This window comes from Taeniopygia guttata, chromosome 20, assembly GCF_048771995.1.
Source record: "Taeniopygia guttata chromosome 20, bTaeGut7.mat, whole genome shotgun sequence".
Taxonomy (NCBI): domain Eukaryota; kingdom Metazoa; phylum Chordata; class Aves; order Passeriformes; family Estrildidae; genus Taeniopygia; species Taeniopygia guttata.
In genome coordinates, this window is record NC_133045.1 from 4,283,333 (window position 1) to 4,308,833 (window position 25,501).

The 25,501-nt window shown below is 43.2% G+C and overlaps 1 protein-coding gene across 15 annotated transcripts in view; it reads left to right on the forward strand.

Annotated features, from left to right (window-relative positions):
• PTPRT (protein tyrosine phosphatase receptor type T) overlaps positions 1–25,501 on the forward strand; it is a 530,400-nt gene that overhangs the window by 384,060 nt on the left and 120,839 nt on the right. For all 15 annotated transcript variants that reach the window (XM_072917006.1, XM_030288709.4, XM_030288699.4 and 12 more), the window contains exon 10: positions 23,343–23,544. In XM_072917006.1, coding sequence (XP_072773107.1) covers positions 23,343–23,544 — 202 coding nt within the window. The remainder of the gene's footprint in view (positions 1–23,342; positions 23,545–25,501) is intronic.

Here is a 25,501-nt window from a genome sequence, read left to right on the forward strand (position 1 = left end):
CTCCCCAGATGAACTGAGGGAAATCAAATAACAGCAAAAGCAGTGGACAGCTTTAAGTTAGTTTTCATGCTTCATAGTAACTGTTGGAAGAGGTGGCGTTTCAAAAGATAGAGGTGAATTTTAATTTTCATTTACTTGCCTTCAGAAGATGTGGTGGCTCCTACTGATGATGTTTCTGAGTGTTCATACTGATAAAGGATAATTATTAATTTATGGAAGGACCACTTTGCATCCTGTTCTCACTTAAAGGGATGCAGAATTCAGGCAGAACACTCTGTGACATGGCTTGTGCAGCTTTTACCAAGATGTCAGTCTCTAAATTTGCTGTTTATAACTATTTCTGCATATAAATTAGTGATTATAAATATTGCCTACAGCTGAAAACAGTCTGGTACAACCCATTCAGCCTAGTCTGCCCCTCAGAGAGCCATTGTTTTGCCGAGGAAGGTAACAGATGAGATGACAGAGCTTTTCTCTGAGGTGACACTTGTTTTTCCTACTTGCCATTGCAGGCAGATACGTCTCTGGATATAAATGTAGAGGAAGATATGTTGCTTTCTGTTAAGCAGCTTTTTCTTTTCATGTCCAAGTCCCTAGAGGGAAATATGCTTTAGTGGATTGGGGCTCTTGCTAAGCATCAATGCAGTTTGGTGATATTAAATTAAAATTAATATCACTGCCAAGAACCTGCAGTGTTCAGGAGCCAATGTCACACTTTTGAGGCAGGGACAAGAGATGACCATGGAAGAGATGATGGGTTCTTGCCTTCTTTTCAAAATTTGGAAGATGAAGTGATGGCTAGAAAAGTTTTGTAGCTCAAGAAGCCAAATGTCTTTGCAGATATCTGTGTAAATCTGATTTGAATTTGACTTCTAGAGAGAGATATCTGGGGTCATCCTTTTCATTCAGGATGCACACATTGCAAGAACTGCCTGGGCTGTTGAATTTTTGGTTGCACTCTACACCCAAGTTCTAAATATTACAATGGTAGACTCATTTAATAACAGCAGACTTGGAGTTTGATTATGAGTTTTGCAGAATCACAGAATAATCTGCGCTGCAATGAGCCCACAAGGATCATCAAGTCCAGCTGTTAAGTGAATGGCCCATACAGGGGCTGAACCACCAGCTGTGGTGTTTTTAGCACCAGGCTCTGACCAGCTGAGCTAATCTCAGGGTCTCTTCACGAAAACTGGTTTTTCTTCCTTTCTTTTGTTCCTGGTTTGTCCCTGGAAGTCCTGCCATTTCCTTAGGCTCTTTTGGGTGTTACAGACACTGCAAAGGCAGAGTCTGTGTGGGGGACCTTGAGCTGTCCAAGTGTTTCTAGCAGCTGTGTTCTCAGTGCATTGATTTTTGCCAATGTGACAGTAAAAATAAAAGTAACTGTACAAGGGAGGGAAAAGGGTGAACAAAAAGCCCACAAACCTCCCAGTGTCTGAAACTCAGCCAGTCCTTGCTGTGAGAGTGGGAAGAGTCCTCTCTCTGCAGATGAGTTCTGTGAGCAGCAAGTCATGCAGACATCAGTGACTATGAAATAATGACTCTGTGTCGGAGTGTGGCTCGTGCTCTTGTACTGCCATTACTTCTCTTCCTACTCAGAGTACTCCAACATGACAAACATACCTGGAATGAAAATGCCTGGCTGTATCCTCATAGAGGAGCTCCTAATTATAGGAGAGACCCTGAGGTTATGATGACAATGCTGCATGAATGCAAAGTCATTATTTCCAAAATGGCACCTAGAGAACCCTTGATTCTGCCCTGTCTTGTATCTGTCCACCTTGGCACTTTGGGGTCAAGTTGTTCCCATGATGGGCATGTTTTCTGAGGGCATCTTGACTTTTGCAATGCTCTGGTTAGATCTGTCTCATCACTCTCACTCTAATAGCTGAATACTTGGAGCTGCAAAATGCAAGTTATTAGTAGCAGCTCTCATGGATCTATTTGTGACCACATTGCATAGCCTGTACGTAGTAGGTGGATGTTGGAAAAGGAAGATGCAGTTGTGAGAACTATCTGAGTAAAGTAATACTTCTGGAGGGAGTTGGACTGTCTTTTTCACGGACATTTTAGCTGCACATTGTGAGGAGTGAAAAGCTCTCAGTGAAGAGTTGTTGTCAGCCTTGCCCGGCAGCACTCTGGGCTTCCCTGACCCTTCATCACAGGCTGCTCACATTGGGTTTGTGTGGCTCAGTTCAAGAAATGGGGTAAAAAAAATAACAGTGCACGTTTGGCCTGCAGAGCCAACACTGGAGAGACAGGAGATGAGCTGGACCCCGCTCAGCACTCGGAGTAGGAAGTGGATTTGCAGGGCTGGAGCTGCAGGGGTCAAGCACCTGCAAACAGCTCTCACAAACAGCACAACGCCAGCAAGGCTTCCCCTCTGCATCAGCTGACACCTTGGCTCAGTATTTTCTTTGCCAACTCCAATGCAGGTTATTGCTAAATTCAACCATTAAGAATGAAACTCTCCGATCCATGTGTAATTTTTAAAAATTGCTTAAAAATAAGATTGTAATTATTCAGCAGGAGGCAGTTTTGTTTTGTTTTTTTTTTTTAATTGTACCATGAAAACTAATAGAACCTTGATGCAATATTCAAAGTGCCTAGGACTGTTTCTAGTTATGCTGGTTTTCTCCAAAAATGGCCCATAAAAATTTATATTATTTTAGAGCTTTAATTAGCTAAGTATGTAAACTAAGATAAATAAGAGTTTTGGAGACATTCAGAGGGGAAGAAAAGACAATATAAATGTTCATTCTAATTCTTATTTAGATGAAGAGTAATTATTTCCTTTGATGTTAAATCACCTTTTCTTTTTCTCACTCCATCCATGAATTTTCTCTCCGCTAACAGAACCTTGGGATTTTATTCCCAATGCTTTGGCCCTGTCATTCTGCTTTATTAAACTAGCAGTTTGTTTGAACACTTCAGTTACTCATTAAATTTTACATTTTCTCTAGCTGTATTAATCACTGCTTTTTACGAACTGGGAATGTAAATGATCCCTTTGCCATCTACGCTGTGGGATAATTTGCCTTTGTAAGAGGCTCCTCAGCATTTCATGCAGTTTTCCTAGTCTTGTAATAAGTGGGTTTTCTCCCTTCACTGTAAGATTTACTTTGGATCCTGCTTTTTACTATTGTTTTGCACAAAGCAATTCCCCCCAAAAGTCAGATTTTCATAAAACTAACAGTCCTGTTTACGTGCTGCTCTGGCATTAAACTGTGCATATGCAAATGGCAAAATGCAAATGTGGGGATGTGTTAAAGGAGCCACTCTGTGGCTGGGGGAGAGAAATCGCTTCTCTCAAATTTCCAAGCCTGCTCTGGCAGATGAAAACTGGCTTGAATCCCTTGGGAAAATTGAGCTGGCAGAGATCAATAACGTGTGAAGATGGCACAAAGAGCCTGTTCACAGAGAGCAGTGCCATCGCCGATAACCCCGCTGAGGTGTGACACGGGGACAGCAGCCAGGGGTGTGCTGAAGGCAGGGAATGTTGGTGTTCTACACTTGGCTGTTCCCAGCAGATTTCCTCATCAACATGGAAGCTTTGTAGTGAGGAGCTCCAGAAGAATTGGCCTGGCTGTCTCAAGAGCTGGGGAAGGGAACCCAGTGCTCCGGGTGGGGTTGGTGGGGTTGGGATCACACGGGAGTCTCGTTCCTTGCCACAGCTCAGGAGGATGAGGAAACAATCAGAATATCCTGAGCTGGGAGTGATGCCTTGTGAAGGCTGACCAAGAGCAGAGACTAAACAGAGCTAAAGAATAAAGCAGGGATTTATTAAGAGGCCTCAGACAGATCCACCTTGGGCAGCACATCCCAAAATGGTCACGAAATGGACAACAGGTCACAGGGTCTCACACTTTTATAAGTTCTTCTCCATTTGCATATTGGAGTTAATTGTCCAACTCCAGCTTTAGCCCATGAAGTCCGATCCTTCTTGTTTTTCTCTCTTCAGTTCACTTTGTTTATACTCTTGGGCCTGAGATTTGGATCATTTGCCCTTGGTCCCCAGCTGGAGAAGGAATTGTTTTGTCTCCCTGCTCTGTGCAGAGAGCTCACCATCCCCTAATATGAAGTCTAGACTTACACACTAAAGCAGAACAGAATCTGAAAAATATAAAAGCTAAAACCTGAGGCATCAGGAGGGACCCACAGGATCCCCCAGCCCAGCCCCATCCCTGCACAGACCCCCCAACAGCCCCACCCTGGGCACCCCTGGCAGCGCTGTCCCAATGCTCCTGGAGCTCTGGAAGGTTTGGGGATGTGCCCATCCCCTGGGGAGCCTGGGCAGTGCCCATTTGGTCCAACCCACACTCCAGTTAATCTCTGGGATTAGTTGCCTATCCCTGTAACTCTGGCTGTAGGGAATCTAGCAATTAAAAGAAGATGAAGCATGTAGTTTAGGAAATATTTACATATGGAACCACAGTTGCTCCAAGACTGCTGTAATTTCTCTAATATCACAGTTTGTCCAGATTTATCATCAAGATTTGATCTATGTTTGAGAAATGCCACATCTGGAAGAACTGAGCAGCTTCCCCATGGAGCAATAGGCTTCCCTTGGCAAATGGTTGTGATGTAGACAGCACCAATGTTTTTAGGCCTGAGACCTACACTCAGATATCCCCTGTGGTAACCTGATCTCTCACGTTCAGGTTTGTTCTGTTTCCAAGAGCTGTGCAACTATGGCTCCTCACACTTTAAGGACAAAATCCACTGACTGGGGGTTCTGGGAGATACTGAACCCAGAGGACAATTAGATTTCATTGCTTGGAAGGGTCAGAGAGGATAAGAATGACCAGACCACTTGTGATAGAGTAAAAGAGGGGAGAAACTTGAAGTACCAAAGGGCTGGTCTGTCTCTGAGCAAAGGCTCAGGACTGATTGGTTTTCTCTTGCAGTGACTGCAGAGCTGCTGCTCTCTGCACCCACCAGGCTCTGTGTGTGTGTTTGAGTCAAATAGATCAAAACACACTTACACTGCTGCGTCTTTCAGCAGCGGCTTTTATGCAAATTGTGGCTTTTTTTCCAATAAATTACCCTTAATTTGAATCAATAAAAAAATCTGCCTTTCCATTACTGTGTGATGACTCTCTCTGGCTCCCTAGTGAATTCACAAATCTGTTTCATGTTCAAGCCTCCAAATTATTTTGATGAGAAATAAGGCAAAGCAGTATAAACTAAGTTTTCTGCGTGACTTTTCAGGACCAGGTGTCTGCACTCTAATTTGCCACATTTTGATGCCACCCTCCTTGTGTTTTAGATGTGGGAGTTGAAGCTGAGTCTCATTCAAATTTTTGTTCTTGTTATTCCTATTCAGATTCTGAATACTTGCTAGTGAAAGGCTCTAATACTCCAGTAAGTCCAGGAACAGCTGCTACATCTATTTAAATTATACTTTGTACCAAGCTCAAGTTGTCAATAAAGGGCCTTTTTCCTTCTATAAAATGCCCTGTTTTGTTTTGTTTTTGTTTTTTTTTTTTTTTCAGGGTAAGTTTAGGCAGTAACTACCTGAAGGTATTTTACCTTTCAGGTATGGGTAAGCATGATATTTCTACACTTTTTATTTGAAGCCTATTGCCATCTTCAACTCACTTACCAGATTTGGAAAACTAATTTCAAGGGTCTGAAAACCCTGAAATCAGGCTAAAAGAAGCTGGTGCAATATACTTTATTCACAGCTTTGATATGTCCAATAACATGCAATTATTTTTATGTTCTTTGAGGCTGAACCACTATTAGGCTTTGAGGTTGAAATCATGAATCACTTGAGACAATCAGAAAATAAAGGATTGCACTGATCAAGGGCTTTTATTGCTGAAATTACAACTCCAGCTTGACCACAAATAGACATCCCTTTTCTAGTGGTGGCATTTAGATTTTTGAAGTCTGCAATGTGGGTCCTGCAGGAATTAGTATATCCTTTCCCCATTTTGATTTATGGAAACCTCTGGATTACTTTTCTTCCCCTGAAATATTTTTTTTATGAAGGTGCAGACCACTGTACAGGAAATTTAATTATCCTGGCTAGCTTGTTTTTTAGTCATCTTTAAAATAGTTTGTAGTGTGTCACACATCCAGAAAAAAAAAATGAAAGGAACTCTGTTAGGATTTGAAAAGTGTGATCTGGGTGGATGGAGGAGAAGGTGGCATCAGAAAGATTTGCTGCATGAATCAGTTGTGAATGATCCAATGTGACTAAGTGTCCTTTACGTACTTGCCTGGGGTTGTTAAAGTCTGGAGTCAGAGCCTGAGGGGGTTCCTGCCTTTTCCTCCCCTGGCCCTGCTGCAGTCATCCTGCAGTGTAAGAAGCACAGCCCAGGGTCACAGTGACTGGCTATATGGGACAGCGTGGGAGAGAAAGAAATGCCTTAAAGAGGAAGAAATATCCACCATTTCTTGTTCTGTGCTCCTCTAATTGTGCTTTATAATTGAAACCTAATGAAGTACGCTTTGAAAAGTGCCCGAGCCATTCAGGCTGAGTTTAATTCTGCAATTCCCAGCATGGGAATCCCAAGTCTGCATCTGCAGCAATTAACCTTGGTCACCTCCTCACCAGGGCACATTAAAACTCGGGGCTTCCTCTGGCTGCTCATCAAGGCAGCTCAGCTCTGCCCTGCCCCAGCTCCGTGCCCAGACACTGTTGGCACTGTGGCTTTCCTTGGCATGGGGTGACAGTGGCACCAAGCTGTTTTCTTCCCCTTCTGCTGTTCCCAAACACCTCTGGAGTTCTGGGGAAAGCAGGGAATGCAGGACACTGTGCTGGAACCCTGGGTGCTGAGAATTTGAGACTTTCTGTGCTGACAGGCACTGACCCCCAGGAGAACACTGCATTGACCTGAGGCCGTGGAGAAGGCTTCTGAAATGAAATGGCAGAACTGGGATTGTGGGTGTGGAGTTTGAATAGAAGTGTATAATATCACATGGTGGAAAACTTAAGAGTTCAAGGGTTTAGAATATAGTAATATATATAAGGCAAGATGGAGGTTTTACGGTGGAGGCTGGTCCTTCTTCACCTTCTTCTCCATGGGTTTGGGTGGTTTTGTGTAATTAGATAAAAAAGTCCACATTGGTGGTTGGTTATTGGATTAAAAGTAAAAATAATTTAGGTGTCATTTCTTAATTGGACAGTTTCTAAAAGGCCCTGTAGAAAGAGAGATGAGGCTTCATTTTTAGTTTGTTGGAGTGAAGTGCTGTAGAGCACAGAGTTTGTGAGACTGTGACAGAGATAATAACTAATAAACGTCTGAGTCCCAACAACAAATACCGTCCTGCACATTTAGTTCTGACCTTGGCAAAAAAGAAGCAAAGACTTCATTAAGGGGTGATCCCATGTGAGGAGGACACCTATCAGGGTCCGGGCCTCCCTGCAGAAAGTAACAGAAGCAGCTAGAAACTGGAAAAATCCCTGGGGAAGAAAGAAAAAAAAGAAGACAAAACTCAACAAAGCTGCACCAAGCAGGACAGACCCAGAGCAGGTTCCATGTGTGCTCCTGGGGACACCCTTGCCAAGGGGGAGGGCCCCAAAAGAGTCTTCAAAGAGTTGAGGTGAATTCTTCATGGAGGTTTTTCTCCTTATTTATGAAGGAGAGGTGGAGCTAGCCAGACTTATCTGATTTTTACATCTCATTAGTAAAAGGGAAGAAGCAGCAGAGCGATCCTAAAAGAGGAGTTGAAAAAATAAATTGGATTATTTTAAACTTCATCCTTTGAGACTCTGAGCTGTGAAGACTTTTAATGCCACCTAAAGCAATTCAAAGTATCTTTGGAGCATCCCAAGGGTGGAGTGAAGAGTGCTCAGAATATTGCTGTTAATGTGGGGAACAAAAAAAAAGGGAGTTGAACCAATCTAATGGATTATCCAATAAACGAAATTCATGGCTGAAAATATTCCTACAGATGAAGTAGTAGGAAAATCCAATAGACTATTAAAAAAGGGAACAGAGAAGTATCTTTTTTCACTCCTGTTTGGAACTTGAGAGCAGGCAAGTGTAATGAAGTACAGCAAGTGCATTATGCCAAGAGTTTTGCAAAACATTTTTAAAGTGTGATTGAAATGTTTTTGTGTTGATTGGAAGTTGATTACAGCACCATAAAACCAGAACTGGAGTTGAGAGGTATCTAAAGATCTTAACAATTCACTTTTCATTCAAAAGGTCTCCACACTGTGCCTTCAGAAAACAAAATAACACAGCTGAAATAAACCTTACAATGTAAAATGGACCATAATGCACATAATACAGTTATTTTTGTGCTAGTCAGTGTTTGAGTGAATGCCCATGTTTTCTCAAATTGAGTAAAATACAAAAATCAATGTAGCATGGGGAGAAAGGTCTGGAGCTGGCTTTAGTTTGTCCTTGTGTGAAGAAAATGAATCAGCCTCTGCTCTGAGTGCTGTGCGAGGCTTCGCTGATGTGGCTCCTGGGGTTGCTCATTTGGACACCCTGTGGACCAGCAGTTTTATTTGAAGACAGCTGGATTTTAGGAAATGAAGAGATGTTTATACAGGGCAACACACAAAGATCTGGTATATTTGGTATATTTTCCCCCCTCCAGCCTCTTTTATAGTCAGAAAGAGGTTGGTAGGCAATGAATTTTTAAGTCTTAACCTTTGAACAAACCTGTCTGGCCAGTCCTGTGCCCAGGTCAGATGCCCCCAGTGATCCTGGAGCACTGTGATGAGTTGGGGAGGAGCATTGCCTCAGCTTCTGACTTTGGAACACATTTTCTGCACTTGCTGTGTGTTTTCTCTCTCTACAAAGAGTATTTAGCTGTTCAGTGAGACGTAGCTCACTTGGAGCTAATGGATAGCTCAGAGACACCTTTGTGTGGGAAGTCACTTAAAAAAAAAAATGAAATATTTCTTTTGGTTGGAATTTTGTAGCTTGCTTTATAAACTGTGGATTTTACAGCCTCTGGCTTCTGGGAAAATATAGTTCAGGTAAATAAAGCAGAAAACTTGCTGCAGCAAACTTGATTGGAGACAACCTCTTCTACAATAGTAATGGGATTTTATTCATGCAGTACCTAATATGTCTGCAAAAGCTATAGCCCATGTATTTACTCCAAAGTAGTTCTGTCCTGAGGAACAAAGGATGTTGTTTTTCCAAGGTGATGGAGGATTTCCAGATGTCTTGTGACTTTGGATTATCCCCAGGATATTAGAAAATCAGGTCCAGGATTTATTCAAGAGGGAACAAGCAGCAGTGAGTTTATTTAGCAGAAGTTGCAAACAGTCAGTGCACAAATGAAAAGCCTCTGGATGTGAGCACTGGGAGGTCTTTTAAAGGCTCTGTAATGCTGGGCACAGGATTTGTTCTTTCTGATGGCGTGTTTTTATTAGTGGGGAAAAGCAAAATGTCAGCGTCAAGCCACATGCCCCTGAGACAGGGAGAGAGCAGAAACTTTCCAGCAAGGGTGGGAAGAAGGAGGGTGTTATGTGAGTTTAGGAGATTGTCTTGGTTTGAAAAGACAGGAGTCTGTGAAGGAAGGCAAGAGCCTCCTGTGAAATGGAAAAGGTAAACCCCCTCCCTTTGAATTACCACAATTTCAAAATTAAAAGTCTCTCAGGCAAAGATATGGGAATGGGAATAACAGTTCTTTACTAGGAGAAAAACTAAATAAATTTTTTTTTTTTAAATGTAATTAGTACAAACAAAATTACTGATAGAGTCAGAGACCTGACACCCTGAGGAGTCAGGGTGTTGGTAATAGTCCGGTTAAATGGTGGCTGCTCCTTCTGGAGTGGCAGATGAAATGCTGCTGGAGCGGGGATCTGTAGAAGGGTGGAGTTTTCTCTGAAGGTCTGGTGATGGAGTAGATGGGCCTGGTCTTCCTCTGGGGATCCAGCAGGGAAGAAGCTGCTCCTCTGGGGATCCAGCAAAGGGCTGCCCTGGTGTCCCAAAAATTGCTGATTTTATGCAGGTAGGGCTGCTTGGCTCCTCCCTCTGGGTGGAGCATCTCACCATGGGATGATGTAACTTTTCCAGCCATGCAGTGAGACATTCAATGGCCCATTAACAGAAGATATCTCCCCGGAGGGAGACATTGTTCTTGGAAGGGATAAGAAAACTGCCCAACCTCCAACAGATGGCAAATAGAATACATGCTTATCTTACAAGCCAGGACATTATGATTTAAATGGCTTTTTTTAAAGAAAATGTAGAATGAATCCTTTAAGTTTTAGCTGGTGCAGCATGTTGAGATGTAGAGGGCAAAGGTTCAGAGAAGATTTTTGGGATTGGGGAGGTTGGTGGTTTACCCCTCAGGCTCAGCTTCTGTGCTGCTCTGAGATGGATTTTGGAGAGCTTTGTCCCCCCTTCCCCATTTCCCCAGATCCACCCCATGGCTGGGCCTGGATCCTGCTCCTCTTATCCCACTGGTGCAGCAAGATGGGGCCAGCAGAGAGCTCTGCAAAGCCCAGCTCCATCACAGGCTGAGCAATATTCATGAGAGCTTCAACCTTGTCCAACTCCGCAGAGCTGCTCAGGAAAACATGTTCCGTCTTGCTATAAATACCAATACACAAGACACCTTCTTAAACACTAAATTCTAAGTGAATATTTTGCATATAAACATTTTGTCACTGTTATCTAGCTCAAAGTTGACCATTTTCTGCTAGAATGTTGCAGAAGCAACTTGGCTTCTTTTTTTTTTTTTTTTTTTCCCTGCTGGCTGAAGCGTTTCAGATGGATTTATTTTCTATTACTTGGGGCATTAAAACAAGGTTTTTACATTGGCTTCAGGAGGAATTTCTTGCCCTCTTATTTATGCCAGGTATGCATTAATGGGGGAGCTGGTTTGGCTTCCATTCTGTTTTGCAGGGCTGATTTAGACTTGCAGCAGTTTTCAAAATCTTTGCAAGTGGCCAAACTATTTTTTTGGGCAATTATGCTAGACAAGAAGGATGAAGATATTAATTTAAAATTTGGAAAATGGGCTGGAAAATTGCACAGCCTATTTTCATCCCACACTTACTTCATACAGGTTGGTGGTTTTTGTTCTTTCTGGTGAAAAAAAAATCCAAAGTTAGGAAAACTTGGTAGTGTAGCTTGAGAGACAAATGTAAAAAGTATAAAAATGGTTGTACCTGCTCTTGTGATGCTCTTTCTGGTATGGCAAACTCAGTGTGCAAAGAGCATGTTGAGGTACAGGCAAATTATTTTGTGATTAGAAAAGTATAAGCACTCTTACTTAGTATTCATGGATATTTGGGGTTTGAGATGCTTTCAGTTCTGTCCTATGTCTGAAAATTTTAAGATAGAGGCCAAAACTAAAGGACAAAAAAAATCAACATAGAAAAGTAAATTTTGTTTTAATAGGTTTCAGAACTGATTTACAAGTGAGTTCTCATCCTTAGTGCTCTGTGATTCCTTCATTGCAGAAGATTTTTTAATTTTTTTTTTTAATTTTTTTTTTTTTTTTTTGTGTGAGTGATCACAGGTTGATCTTGGGATAAGAACAGAGCTCTGGGCTTGATTCCCTTATCCTCTGCTTTTGAGATGAGGATGTGGAGATGCACTTCAGCTCCCCTTGGCAGGAAAGGAGTTTAAATGTTTGTTTGAGGCGTTTGCTGGGCTCAGAATATTGGCTTAGTGCCTCAGCTGCTGTTCCTGTACTGAGTGCTCCTCCTGCCCTCCATCCCTTGTAGATGGATCCAGGTGTGCAGCCAGGCTCCTTATGGTTCTTGTGCCTTAGGAATATTGAGAGTTTTGTAAGGCTTCCCACATGGTTTAGGGTTAATGATGAGACTTGACCAAGCCGTGCTGCTTTTGCTCCTGTGTTAATCACCTTCAGTCTGTGACAGGGGCAGTAATGTTCCTAGAATCCTAGAAAGGATGCAAAGGACCCTAAAGCCTCCTCCAAGGCTCAGCCTGGAGGAGAAAAGGCTCTGAGGAGACCTTAGAGCACTTTCCATTACCTGTAAGAGAGTTGGAGATGTATTGTAAATGCAGGTGAACCCAATGGGAAGAAATGACTATGTCTGACTCAATTCAGAAGGCTGAATTATTTCTTTATTATAACTATACTAAGATATATTATATATATACATCCTATACATTAATACACTATATAATACATATAGTATATTAATACATGATTATACTATATAAAAGGAAGATACTAAAACTACATACTACTTTCTCTGAATCTAACTCCCACAACTCGTGACCCTCCCTCGAGAGTCCAGCCCCAGGTGGGTTGGATTGGCCATCAGGCTCAAACAATCCTCACCAGAATCCAATCAAGCACTCACCCCAGGTAAACAATTCTCCAAACACATTCCACATAGCAAGGAGCACAAAACAAGGAGCAGAAATAGAAATTGTTTTCTCTTTCATTTCTCTCTGTGCACCTCTATGAAAAATCCTGAGAGGGAGAGAAATGTGCTTGCCACAGAGACAGGCTTTGTAAAGGCATGGAGTGATAGGACAAGGGAAAATGGTTCTAAACTGAAAGAGGGCAGAGATTTAGATTAGATACTAAGAAGAAATTGTTTACTAAGAGGAGGGTGCAGCACTGGAGTTGGTCACTGAGAGAAGCTGTGGCTGCCCCTGGATCCCTGGCAGTGCCCAAGGCCAGGTTGGATGAGACTTGGAGCACCCTGGGACAGTGGAAGGTGTCCCTGCCATGGCAGGGATGGCACTGGTTTAACTTCAAGGTCCCTCCCAACCCAAACCATTCTGTGATTCTTTGAATTGAGTCTCTGCTATTAGATTCCTTACATTTAACAGCCCATGGGGTGTTGTAGAGGGATCGTGCTTCTCCCCTGCTCCCTTAAAGAAAACAAGCAGCTCTGATAATATATGTGGAAAAGAAGGGATTCCTTATGTTCTTCATGCCTTATCTTTCACACCCAAGCAAGGCTCGTGCTGGAATGTGAAGGTGGAGGTGAGCTAGACAAAATATTAGCATGCTTTGATGCAAAACACAGATCTGAGTCCTCCAACTCTAACGATCTCAGCTTTGAACTCGAAATCAAATGCAGAGCCCACATTCTGGGCCCTGGCTGTTTATGATTTACACTCTGCTTGATACCAGCCTCAGAACTGGAAGTGGCAAGTGCTACCAGTCACGCTGTAAACAGGGATGGGGACTGTGCCAGTCTCCATGTGGCTGGGAACCTGGAGTGGAATATCTGTTGCAGGAGGAGAATCTCTGTAGCTACTTAAAATGATACAAAGCCACAATTATATTTCACCTTTGGAAAGCAAATGATCTTTAATCATCTGCTGAAACTGTGGTTTGCCAAGATTAAATGTAGGATTAATGCCTGAAAGTAAGGATTTCTGCAGAAAAATAGGGTAACCAAAGTCTGGGCTTTGTCCCATGGGGTTGTACCTGCTTTTTGCTCTTGGGTTCAGCGGGCAGTGACTCTGTAATTCACTGCTCTGCTGCATCAGGTGTCCATGCAGTGGTGTTTTACTGGGGCAGTGTGGCTCTGAGAGTGACCCCAAGCATGGGGCTGTGGAGGAGAAAAGAGCTGATTTTCATTCTCCAGTGAGTTCAGGCTGGGGAAGGTGTTGTTTTGCCAGGTTTGAATTCAGAAGTGCTAATTGCCCTTACCCAGCTTGAGCCCTGGTGCTCAGAGCTGCCAGGGCAGGGGAGGGGGCAATTAAACCTTCATGGCTCAGCCTGTGAGCAGCGACTGTGGAAGAGCCACTGGTGGTGCTGGGATGATCTGTGTAACAAATATATAATTTTAAAATCACCTTATGGATCTTGTCAAGTCTCAAACGAGCAGGAAGGGAAGGCTGTGGTTTGGAATGGCTGTTTCTTGCTGTTCTTTCCATTGAAATCTGAAGCTGCTTTTGATGGTGGGTATCTTATAAACGATACAAACTCAGGTTCAGAAAGATGTGTTTTGGAAACTCAGTGCTGACTTCATGAGAATAAATCCATAAGTGATAAGAACTGTGGAGAAGCTTTATGAAACTTCTGGAAGGTCTGTGGTGCTCAAAATGATTGGTGAGTGAGACGTTCAGTAGAACACCTTCATTTCATATCTTCCACTTCACTCTCTGCACACGTTGAATTCAAAATAAAACATTTCCAGCAGAAATGGAAACCCTAACCCCAACCCTGAGGTACAGCTGATTTTCTTGCAGCATAAAAACCTGGTCTAGTGGAGGGTGCCCCTGCCCATTGCAGTGGATTTGGAACAAGATGATGTTTAAGGTCCCATCCAAGCCAAACCATACTGTGATAAAAGTCCTTTTCATGGTTAACTCACATTTCACGTGGCATCTTAACACCTGGCTAGAGGAACACTGCTTCCCTCAGGCAGTAACTAGGGAAATGAATGGTTATGTTTGTATAACTTTGAGTTCAAGGATATTTCTGTCAGACTTGAATGCATCAGTTGATTTGTGTTTATTTTTGGGATACAGGGAAAAATGAAGTTTTCCTGTAGGCTTTATTAGAGCATGGAGTGGAATATGTAAGGCAAGATTTAAAACTAAATAGCCTATTGTTTCCTGAGGTGTTTTCAATCATGAAGCCTTGCAGTTGGTTTCCCCTCCCCTCCATCTGCAGTGCTGAACCCTGTGAAACACATCCAGCTCTGCTGATACCTGACTCCCTTATCTCTGCACTCTTACGAATTGCAGAATATTTTCCAACCCTGGAAAATCACACTTTGCCTGTGACAAAATTCTTCCTTATCTATTTATGAAGTCTCATGCCAGCCCTGTTATGAATTTGAAGGAAGTGGCGTGGCAGAGCACAGGGGAAAGTTGCTGGTGGCTGCAGGTGCTGGGCAGGAGCAGAGCCTGGCACTGACAGAGCTGCTCTGTTCTGTGCTGGGTGTGAGTGCACTGGAGCTGGGCTCTGGCAGCTGAACACTGAGCATTCCTAAAGCTGCTCTAAGGAGGATTTAAACACTGCTAAGTCAGACTTGTTCACAGCTGAGCCTGCCTGGGTGTCATCTGGGTAAATAGAAGTGACTCCAGCTCCAGAGAGGATTATGCAGCTGGGACCAAAGTGGTTTTCAAAATGAGGATTATAGAACCTCAGAATGGTTTGGGCTGGAAGGGACCTTGAAGCTCATTTCATTCCATACCCTGCCATGGGCAGGGAAACTTCCACTATCCCAGGCTGCTCCAAGCCCTGTCCAGCTTTTGACTTATACACTATCCCAGGCTACCCGTGCCAGTGCCTCTCCACCATTATAGTGAAGGATCTCTTCACAATATCAGAGCTAAATCATCCCCCCTTGTCCTGTCACTGCATGCCCTTGTGAAAAGTCCTCTCCAGAAGGCTCCACTTTAAAATAAGAAAGGAATTAGAGCTGGGACTGGTTTTGCAGCTTTAACTTTCTAGGATGCCAGCAGCTTTGCTGTTTCAGTGGGTTTGGTCCCAGGTTTTCCATCAGCTGAGCAGAGCAGTCAGCACTGGGACAGGTGGGACCTGGTGGTAGGACACAGTCCCACAGGGCAGGGGAAGCTGGGCCCGGCCCTGGTGTGGGAAGGGACTCCAGACAATGGGATTTTCTGGTCAGATGGACAGGCTGCCTCCTGCTTGCTGAGCAGTGCTGGAGGAGCTGACATCTGTGACAATCTCTGGGATCCTTATTCCCAGTGCAGTCCAACTCTCCCATGCCCTGTGTGCTGCATGGTATGATAAGAACTGAGGGATAGAACTGGCCTTGATGCCAGGTCTTGCTTCACAAGGCAAGAGTGAGTTCAAAAAGCAGCAAGAAGTCAGGAAAATCTGCCTTTTCTTCTGGCTCAGTAAAGGGACAGACAGCAGTGAGGGTGTCCCTGCAGACCCTGCTTCTGACCTTGGCACACTCATGCATGGAGTGACTGTGTCATCTTCCTTGTCCTGCCTCCTCTCTTGTCCATAGCAAGAGATTGTTTTAATCTTGAGGCATTGCTGAGTGAAAAGGGGGAGGAAAAAACCTATTTTATATATATAGAAAGAGCTACTGCAGCTACCTGTCAGCTCCATATCATTCTCAGATGGGAGGGGTTGCAGGAGGGGTGTGGAGAAGCAGAATGGGCTATTTTATGAAGACAGGCACATCAAACATAGGTGGGAATGTAGGGGAATAATGCAATGGATTTATAGGCTTCAAATGCCTTCCCCAAACTGCTATGCAGGCTGTCACTAAAATGGAAAATAGATATAAGGTTGTATAATGTCCCCACAAAGTAGTGTGTGATTTAACAGCAGTTTCATTTGCATTGAAACAGGCTGCAATTGCTAAAATCAGAGGGGAAGCTTAAAGTCCTAATGTTTAATGGTGGATATGGCTGTAGAGAGCAAAATTCTGCTCACTGGGGCTGATTAATTCTGTATGGCAAAAGATATGAGATGAAGTGGTCTGCATACCGGGATCAATTGCTGTGGGAAGAAACATATGAACATATTTTTTTCCCCTTGACAGGCAAGCTCTCAGTCATGAGACATTGGAGTGTTCTGCCCTCAGTTTTAAGGTTATGAACACACAAAGTCCTGACAACTCTGTTATTCATCAGGGAGGAATCTTACTCATATGCACCAAATGTATGGGCAGGCTAAATGAATCTATCAGCTGTGATTTGAGCAGAATATTCTGCCTTGTTAATTTATTTATTTAGGAGGATTAAAGAGAGTCTGAACAGCCATCCTGGGTTCCCTGAGATTTTCAGCAGTGTGGGGCAATAAGGGCCATTACAGTGGAGTGATGAGATCTTTATCACAATTTGTTCTTGTATCAACCTTAGGGCCTCATGCTCGTGCCTTTACATGTTCTTCCAAAGGAACTCCTAATCCCAAAGTTAATTCATCACATCTCTTGATGGTCTATTTCCCTGTTTAATTACCATATTTTTACCTTTTTTTTTCTTTTTTTTTAGTATATGGATTTTTTTAACTTCTAATTTTCAACTCTGGTTTCTAATTTAGAAAGCACAGGACAAAGCACTTTCTTCATTCACCATGCAAAGAAGGAGTAAAATTCACCAGACTTGTGCACTTGCTTGTTCACCAGTTTTGAAAAAATCTAAGCGGGTTATTTTTGTTATTTTTTAAATTATATGTTTTCTCTCTTGCAGTGGGAAATAAACTTGTGCTTCCTAGTTTAGTTAATACCTCTGATATCATTTCTCCCTTCCCCATGAAAGTTTTATGTCCTTGTAAGAGAAGTTCTGCAGTTGCAGATGATGACAGCAAAGTGTTCATATCTCCCCAGAAAATTGTGTTAAATTGGGCTCTGGGAAGGAGAGAAGAGCTGTGCTTATGCTCTCAATATTACATCTTCATCTCTGGGGTTGTTACCATAGCTCAGTGATTTAAAAGAGTTAATATTCTGAGCTTTAAAGTGAATAAAAAACAGAGGGAAAGATGGAATAAGAGGGGGTACCCCTGGTTAATGGGGACTGGAGTGCACTGGAATTGGTTGCTTAAATAACAACCAGGAGTGAACTTGTTCACCAGCCTACTCCCTTATGCTGATCTTTTCTTATTTTATTCTCCAATCACAGCAATTATTCATCACTGAACACCTGAACATTAAACCTATAAAGCCTTTTTTGATAGTTTCCAGTAGACTCAAACTTGTACTGTTAGCCTGTTTTACATTTTACAAAGAATTTGGACTTATGAAGCCAAATTTTGCACAGCTGACAGTGGATTTCAGCATCTGAGCACCTCCTGAATAAATCCCTCCTGCCCAGCTGGGAGAACCCTGGGCTCAGTGCTCTGCCCCTCTTGTGCTGGTGGGAAAATTGCTGTTCTTTATTCTTCTGAGTTCCTTCACCATTTGCCTTTTTGATTTTTTCAAATTTACTGCTTTTATTGCTTCAGTATGAGAAGCATTTAATTAACTCAGTGGAGGAGGTTCCAAGGAGATTTAGATTTATTAATGTGCATTTCTTTGCTCGATTTTGCTGTGTTTAGATCCATAGTAGTGCTGGCCACTAAAATTTTGGGACCATCAAGTTCCCCAGGAGCTGATGTGTATGTAAATTCTCCCTTCCCTATGGAAACCCTGGACAGACATTTCAGTTGGCAGAGAAAAGACAACTTTCCACTTAGGACAGTGCCTGGTCTGCAGGGAGATCAGGAAGGTTGTTAAAAACCATAGAGTTTCAGTCTTGTGAGAAATTTCCTCATCTTTGCGTTTTCATTTATTCTGCATCAGAATGCAAAGAAATATTTTCAACATTTCCAATCAGAATTATATTTTAGAATATATTTTTGGGTATTTTTCTGTTTGTTTTCTGTCTGTGCTTTTAAACTTTTAAATTAATAATGTTTATTTTTTTTGAGAATACAGAAGTAATAGATGGCCCAGCTTGTCTTTAAAATAGATTATTTAAAATAATTTAGAACAACTGCTTTTGAGCGATTGAGTCATCTTATTTTTTTAGATTAGAATCTCTTGTTTGTTTTGTAATGAAATGCTTTGACACTTGGAACAAAAAATTAAGATAAATATTCAGCATACAAACCACAAGACAGGTGTTTTTTCCAGCATCGTTCTCGTTCCAGGGAAGTGCCATATTTCTTCTCCAGACATGTTTTTGCGCTTTTATAAATTACTCCAGAGTTGGAAATTTCCATGGTTTCTTGAAAATTTTTCACCCCCTGATTCCCTGCAATTTCTCTTGCTTCAGAAAATGGAGTTGAAATCAGTTGAGAAGACTGGAAACTCCTTGGTGCCTTCCTTTTACCCAGCTATAATCTGGTGGAGCACACATGGAAATGAACAGAGAAGCCATACATTGATTTTTGTAGAAATCCTCCAACCCTGGGCCATGATTACACACAGACCCACGAGTGTGGCACTTCTGGGTTATTCCAGTGGGGAAATCCCAGTGCCCAGCCCGTGGAGCTGCTGCTGACTGAGAGGAGGGTGGCAGAGCAGGGATGTGTGCCAGGCCACAGAATCCCAGAATCCCAGAATAATGAGGTTGGAAGAGATCTCTAAGATCATCAAGTCCAACCTATGCCCTAACACCACAACTAGACTACAGCACCAAGTGCCAAGTCCAGTCTTTTTTTAAAGATATCCAGAGATGGTGATTCCACCACCTCCCTAGGAAGACAATTCCAGTATGATATTATTCTTTCAGTATAGATTTTTTTCCTAATATCCAACCTAAACCTTCCCTGATGTAGCTGAGACTATGTCCTCTTGTTCTGCCAGTGCTGCCCGGTGGAAGAGACCGACCCCACCTGTCTGCAGCCTCCCTTCAGGAGCTGTAGAGAGCAATGAGGGACATGCTGCTGGCAGGGAGGAGGGTGGCAGAGCAGGGATGTGTGCCAGGCCAGCCCCAGGACATGCTGCTGGCAGGGCCAGCTGTGCTGCAGCTGGAGTGGCAGCTGCTGTCACTGTGCCTGCAGGTCCAGAGAGGAATGAGGCTGAGACAGAGCTCTCAGCTGCTGATCCACACTCAGGGCAGCACTCAGAGCTAAGAACCAGCAGGTAGCTCGCTTGGAAGAGAAAAATGATTGGTTGTTTGTTTGTTTTTTTGCTGAGCTGGAAGAGTTTGCCTTCTTTTCCAAGCAGACAGCTCTGTTTCCAGGGCTGCTTCCTCTGCTTCACCTGGGGTTTGGCTGCTTAACCAGCAGCACTCAGCAATTACAGAAATCCACAGACTTCTCAGCCCCACAAATGTTTGTGTAGAGGAGTGTAGAAGTCTTTATAAATGGCAGCCTGGAGAACATCAGACCCTCGTGGTGGTGAGGAGAGTCCTCTCAGAGGTGGGCACACAGCCAGAGGCTCTACTGGCAGGGTCTGTGTCCCTTTTATAGCCCAGGTGCTCTCCTGGCAGTGTCCCCTTTAGCCCTGGGGCTCTCCTGGGGCTCTCCTGGCAGTGTGCCCTGTGGCCCAGGGGCTCTCCTGGCAGTGTCTCTGTGCCCCTTTAGCCCAGGGGCTCTCCTAGCAATGTCTATGTGCCCTTTCCTGCCCACTCCAGTCACTCAAAGCCCTCCTGGAGGAAAGCAGAGAAGAGCTCAACCCTGATGAGACAAGAATTGCTTGCTGTTTCTGCACCATTTGCACTTACCAGCCCCTAAATATTTCTGCTGCTGGACTGGGTGACCCTGGACACAAGCACAGCTTTGCACTGTTGTGTTTCTATCCTCTGTGCTGCATCCAGGTACTGGTCATGTGTTAAAGTCAAATGTTCAGTTTTGGGGACAAGGGTGGCTCTGAATGGCTCCACAGCACCTGGTTTAACAAGGTCCATGTCTACTGGGAAGAGACTCTGCTGCAGAAAAGGTAAACTCACATTTGGCTGTGCCACACATCTCTCTGCTGGAGTTTATACATCCTGAAAAGAGCCTTGGGAAATCCTGAAGTCTGATTTGAGAGAGCAGTTGCTCTGAAAATTGACCCACACTACAATATCAAATTGGGGACATTCCCTCAAGTGCTGTTTCCTCCTTCTCTGCTTCTTGTGAGTTGACCCAGGTTGTTTTAAGATCACTTGTACTCATTCTTCCTTCTCTGCTACAGTCAGCAGAAAAATAAAGAATGGGTTGGTTTGTGGGGTTTTTTTGTTTGTTTGTTTGTTTGGTTTTTTGGTGTTTTTTTTTTCATTTAAATCAGTGAGTTGTTTTATTCTTTATTTGTTTTTTTCCTTCTTGAAAGCTTTTGTAGCTTTTTTGCCTTAAGGGGATAGGGGTTTTTTTTGTTTTGTTTTGGTTTGGTTTTTTTTTTTAATAAAGAAAAATAACTGTTTCTATAATGAATTTAGAACTGCTGAAGGTAGCAGAATACATTTATTTATAGGATGGAGATCAAGGACAAATGCATCTTTCACTCATATTTATAACCTTCAGTATAATGTGCTTGAAAATAAATACCACTGATTTTGCATAGGCCACTGTCTGACCTGGGCATCCTGTGAATGTGCTGTTCAGTGCCCCAGGTATAGGAAGTTCCCTTTCTTTTCCTCACAATTCTTATTTTTCTGATTCCCCTTTGCAATTCTATAGAATTTATATTTCTCTAGCTCTTGATGTGCCAGCAGAGCATACAAGATTGAATTGGTTCATTCCTACATAAGATTAAATTAAATGCATTTTTCTTTCTGGAGTTTAGCTATGGCATGGACAGGGTCATGTCTCTGAATTTAAGTATTTGTTTCTCAATTTAATTCCAATGGTCTTCTAACAAATTCCCTTGCTTTGAAGTGCCTTGATGCAATAAGAACTCTCAAAATACTGTCCCATGCCATGCTGGCTCTTGACTCTCTGAGGGAAAAGCAGAGGGTGTAGAGATTTTCCTCCTGTTTTTCATTTTTTGTTTGTTTTAAGAGTCATTATGCTCAGAGGTCTCTCTTTCTCAGGCATCTGTCGTGTAATAAAAATTTAAACCCAGATTGTAATTTCTGGAAAAATTAGCTGGTTTTCAATGAAATCACCTGCAAGCAGTCTAATTATAATTCCTTTAAGAATTCTGTTTCTGTACTTTCTTGTTGCTGCTATAATTCATGCCCTCTGTTACACTGCCTTATCTTGGATGTCAGCTCTGTCTAAACTGTTTTTCTCTGTCCAAATAACAGGATTCACATGTTCTCACCCTTCTCTGGTGTCAGTAACATCAGTCTTGGCCTCTTATTTATCCTGTTATTATTAAAGCTTCCCTTTTTAAACACTGGATATTTATTTTTCCTCAAAATGCAACATTTTCCTCCTGTCATAAAGCAAGTGACTTAAAGATTTTCAAAGGCTCTTTCAGAAGAGCTGGGAATTAGATTCTTATGGAGACCTTAATAAAAAATTGAAGACCTCATGTATTAACATACATTGATTTATTCATAGTGTTTCATTACAAATAAGTGTAGATCCCATAATATCAAAAAAGGTTAGGAGTGCAGCAGAGCACGGCACATTATATTGACAGCTCTGTTGAAATTGAACTGCCTTGGGATTGAATTTGGAACTCAGGCAAGGAATTGGCTGGTAAATAAGTCATGAGTTTCCCTTGAAGTGTCTGTACATCAGGAGGGTTGCCATGGGTGAGCTCAGGCAGGTTTCACGGTGTGCTGGCACCAGCTCCAGGTGTGCTCAGGACATCCCTCCAGGTCTGCAGCCCTCCTGCCTTCAACCAGGTGTAAACCAGACACTGCACCACGTGTAAATCTGCACTCTGAGGCTCGGAATGAGGGGAAGGAAAGGACAGCAGAAGCTGATTTCCACAGAGAGAAGAGTGTCAGAATCTGAGGTATTGATGATTCTGAGATTGTAGAAAGTCTCTGTCTTTCTGCCCCGCTGCCAAAGAAGAAGCCATAATTCGTCTGTGCTGGTTTCAAGGTTGTTTATTCTGTTTATCTCTAACATGTTCTGCTGCCCTGCCGCAGCTCTGTCCTGCAGGGCAGCGTGTGGGGCTCTGCCCTCAGTGGGATGGTACAAACATTAAATACCACAAACTACCTGTGCTGGATTTACAATAACGTGCCAATATCTGTCACCTACGTTGGACAGTGTGTCCCCAGCCTAAACCAACAGAAAAATGCCAACACCACAGTGAAACATGGAGGGCATGAAGAAGGAGAAAAAGGACAAGACACACCCAATTTCCTCCATCTTGTCCCCTTTGGACCCCTAATCTAGAATCCTAAAATTTTACTTTTGCACCCATGCCACACTTAGTTATTACTCATATCAAACACTCAGAGCTTGTAATTCATCCTGTAAGATTGAAAACTCTTTTCCATGGGCAGAGATCACAGACAGTGTCTCTGGGGGCTCTGTCCAGGGGGGTTCCTGACCCCTGCCAGGGTCCCAGACCTGCCAGGGCAGCCAGAGGGAAGCTCTGGATTCCCACCGAAGAGCTTTTGTCTAAAGACGTGGTGATCTTTATTTCATTTAATATATTATTTCATTTCAGCATATTCTCTGCAGCACAGGAATAGGCGTCCAAAGCTTTTGTTGTCAGAAAAAGGCTTCCATTGTTTTCGGCTGCCTTTTGAGGAGATGATTTGCCAAGAGGAAACATATCCATGTTTGCACTGAGGGTTTTCATGAGCTCTGGGGGCTTGCAAGGATGATTCTCATGGAAATCCTGCCGGCCGTGCTGTGTACTTTGGTTTGCCAACAGAAGGTCTGAGCTTGGGAACATAAAGGAGCTCTTTGCTTCTTTTGTTGTAAGTCAGCACATGCTGGGGTTTTAGCCGAGAGAGGAAATTAGTTTTTCCCTATGTAAAGCCTTGGAAAAATTGTCATATTTGTTTGACAGCACCCAGACACAAAACGGCTCGTGGGAGATACGGAAACAATCATGAAATAATTCCTTGTGTTTGCAGTCCAGCCTCGAGCGGTGACAAAGCAGGGGAGCAGGGAGAGGCCAGCTGCAGAAGGCTCCTCACCACCTTCCTGTCCTTCTTCTTCATTTGCAGATCACCTACAAGGCCGTTGGGTCTCTGGATCCCAGCGCTGACCTGTCCAGCCAACGAGGGAAAGTCTTCAAGCTCCGGAACGAAACCCATCACCTTTTTGTAGGATTGTACCCAGGCACTACCTACTCATTCACCATCAAAGCCAGCACAGTCAAGGGCTTTGGGCCACCCATCACCACCAGGATTGCAACCAAGATTTCAGGTACTGCTTTGGAGAAGAAGGAGAGAAAATAATCTAGGACTTTATGCTTTAGACTCAAAGCTGATGCATACAACAATAAAAAATACTCAGCTCAAGGTCTCTCCAAGTTTCATGGGGCAGAGTTTTGAAACAGCCACAGACCTTTGTTTATTTGGGTTACAATTACAGGTGTTAATTTCTGGGTGTCCTAAGTATCCCTGGATATCTGTGGAGCATTTTAAATGAGAACCATCATTAGTTCCACAAATGAACTACCTTTTTAGTAATTATTGTTAGCATTATCTGCCTGGTTGGGGAAGCTCCTCTGTAATGTGGTTTTTATTTTCAGGATGTATCAAAATGGATGTAATGAAGTAATGGGATTAATAGTGCAAAGAGACTAAAAATAAGGGAGGAACACTGTTTTTCTTGGGCTTTTTAATGGGTAAGAGCAGATGGAGGACTTGAGGCAGACAAGAATATGAAAGGTATTAAAATAAGGAGGCAATGGCAAAGAGAAATTGTGGGGGGAAAAAAGGGGGAAACAGGCCAGTTATAAAAAAAAATATGGACTGTAGTGGTGATATTGGTCAGATGTATGTGGATTTTTTTAGCACTAAAATAGATTTTTAAAATAGGTTTTCTAACAGAGGGGAAACTGACATTTTTCAGACTATCTTAACAGTTTTTTTCAGTAAAGTCAAAAAACACATCTGGAACATTCAGGACACTGGTAATGCTTGAAATTATCGCTGGTTATTGTAGAAAAGATTGCACTACAGTATAGATTTTCCACTGCCCTATTTCAAAATCAGTTAATAATAGTTTGTTGTGAGCAGTAAGTGACAGGGTAAATTTTAAGGAAGCAAAGCACATCTCCTCCCTCTGCTCAGGGTTTGAACCCTTCACATTTAGCATTAAAGCCCTGAACCACTTGAAGTAAAAGCCATTAAGTGTCCAAACAGCTGCATGGGCTGTTGGGGGTTCTGCAGCCTTGCTGTGAAGGCAGAGCACAGTGTGCACTCCATTCCCTTGTGACTAGAGAAATAAGAAACCACAGCAATGGTCTGAGGGCCTTTTCTCCTCTGATTGAGTTTCTTTGCATTTTATCATCCCATGAGTGCCCAAATTGTGTTAGCAGCCTGCATGACTGCCAACTATATGCATACTGAGCTTGGTTTATTGACTTTTTTAACCCCCATCTCCCAAATATCTGGCTCTCAATAGGTGGGTACAAACTCCATGCAAGCATTAGGGTAGTCTCTGGCATCAAATTCTCTCATTGCATGGTCAAGTTTCTGACACATTTTCCAAATAATGTGAAAGATACACTTAAATTTGCTCTAAGAGACGGACTCAAGGTTAGCAGGGAGAAGAAGGAATGTCCTTGTGAGGGTGTTTGGGGTTTTTTTCCCACAAGGAAAGACATCTGTGCTGTAGCAATGTGGGTGTATTTGTTTCTGTGGGTGCCATCGAGGCCAGCAGGTCGAGGCAGGGGGTTTTCCTCCTCACCTCTGCCCTCATGAGACTTCACCAGCTCTGGGTCCTCAGCTCAGGAAGGACATGGAGCTGTTGGATTGAGTTGAGAGGAGGCCACGGAGATGCTCCCAGGGCTGGAGCTCCTCGGCTCCGAGCCAGGCTGGGAGAGCTGGGGGTGCTCACCTGGAGAGGAGAAGGCTCCAGGGAGAGCTCAGAGCCCCTTGCAGGGCCTAAAGGAGCTCCAGGAGAGCTGGAGAGAAACTTTGGACAAGAACCTGGAGTGACAGGACAAGGGGAATGGTTTTAACCTGACAGGGCAGGTTGGAGGTTAGGAAGAAATTCTTCCCTGTGAGGGTGCTGAGGCCCTGGCACAGGTGCCCAGAGCAGCTGTGGCTGCCCCTGGATCCTCAGAGTGTCCAAGGCCAGGCTGGATGGGGCTGGGAGCACCATGGGACAGTGGAAGGTGTCCCTGTCATGGCAGGGGTGGAATGGATGATCT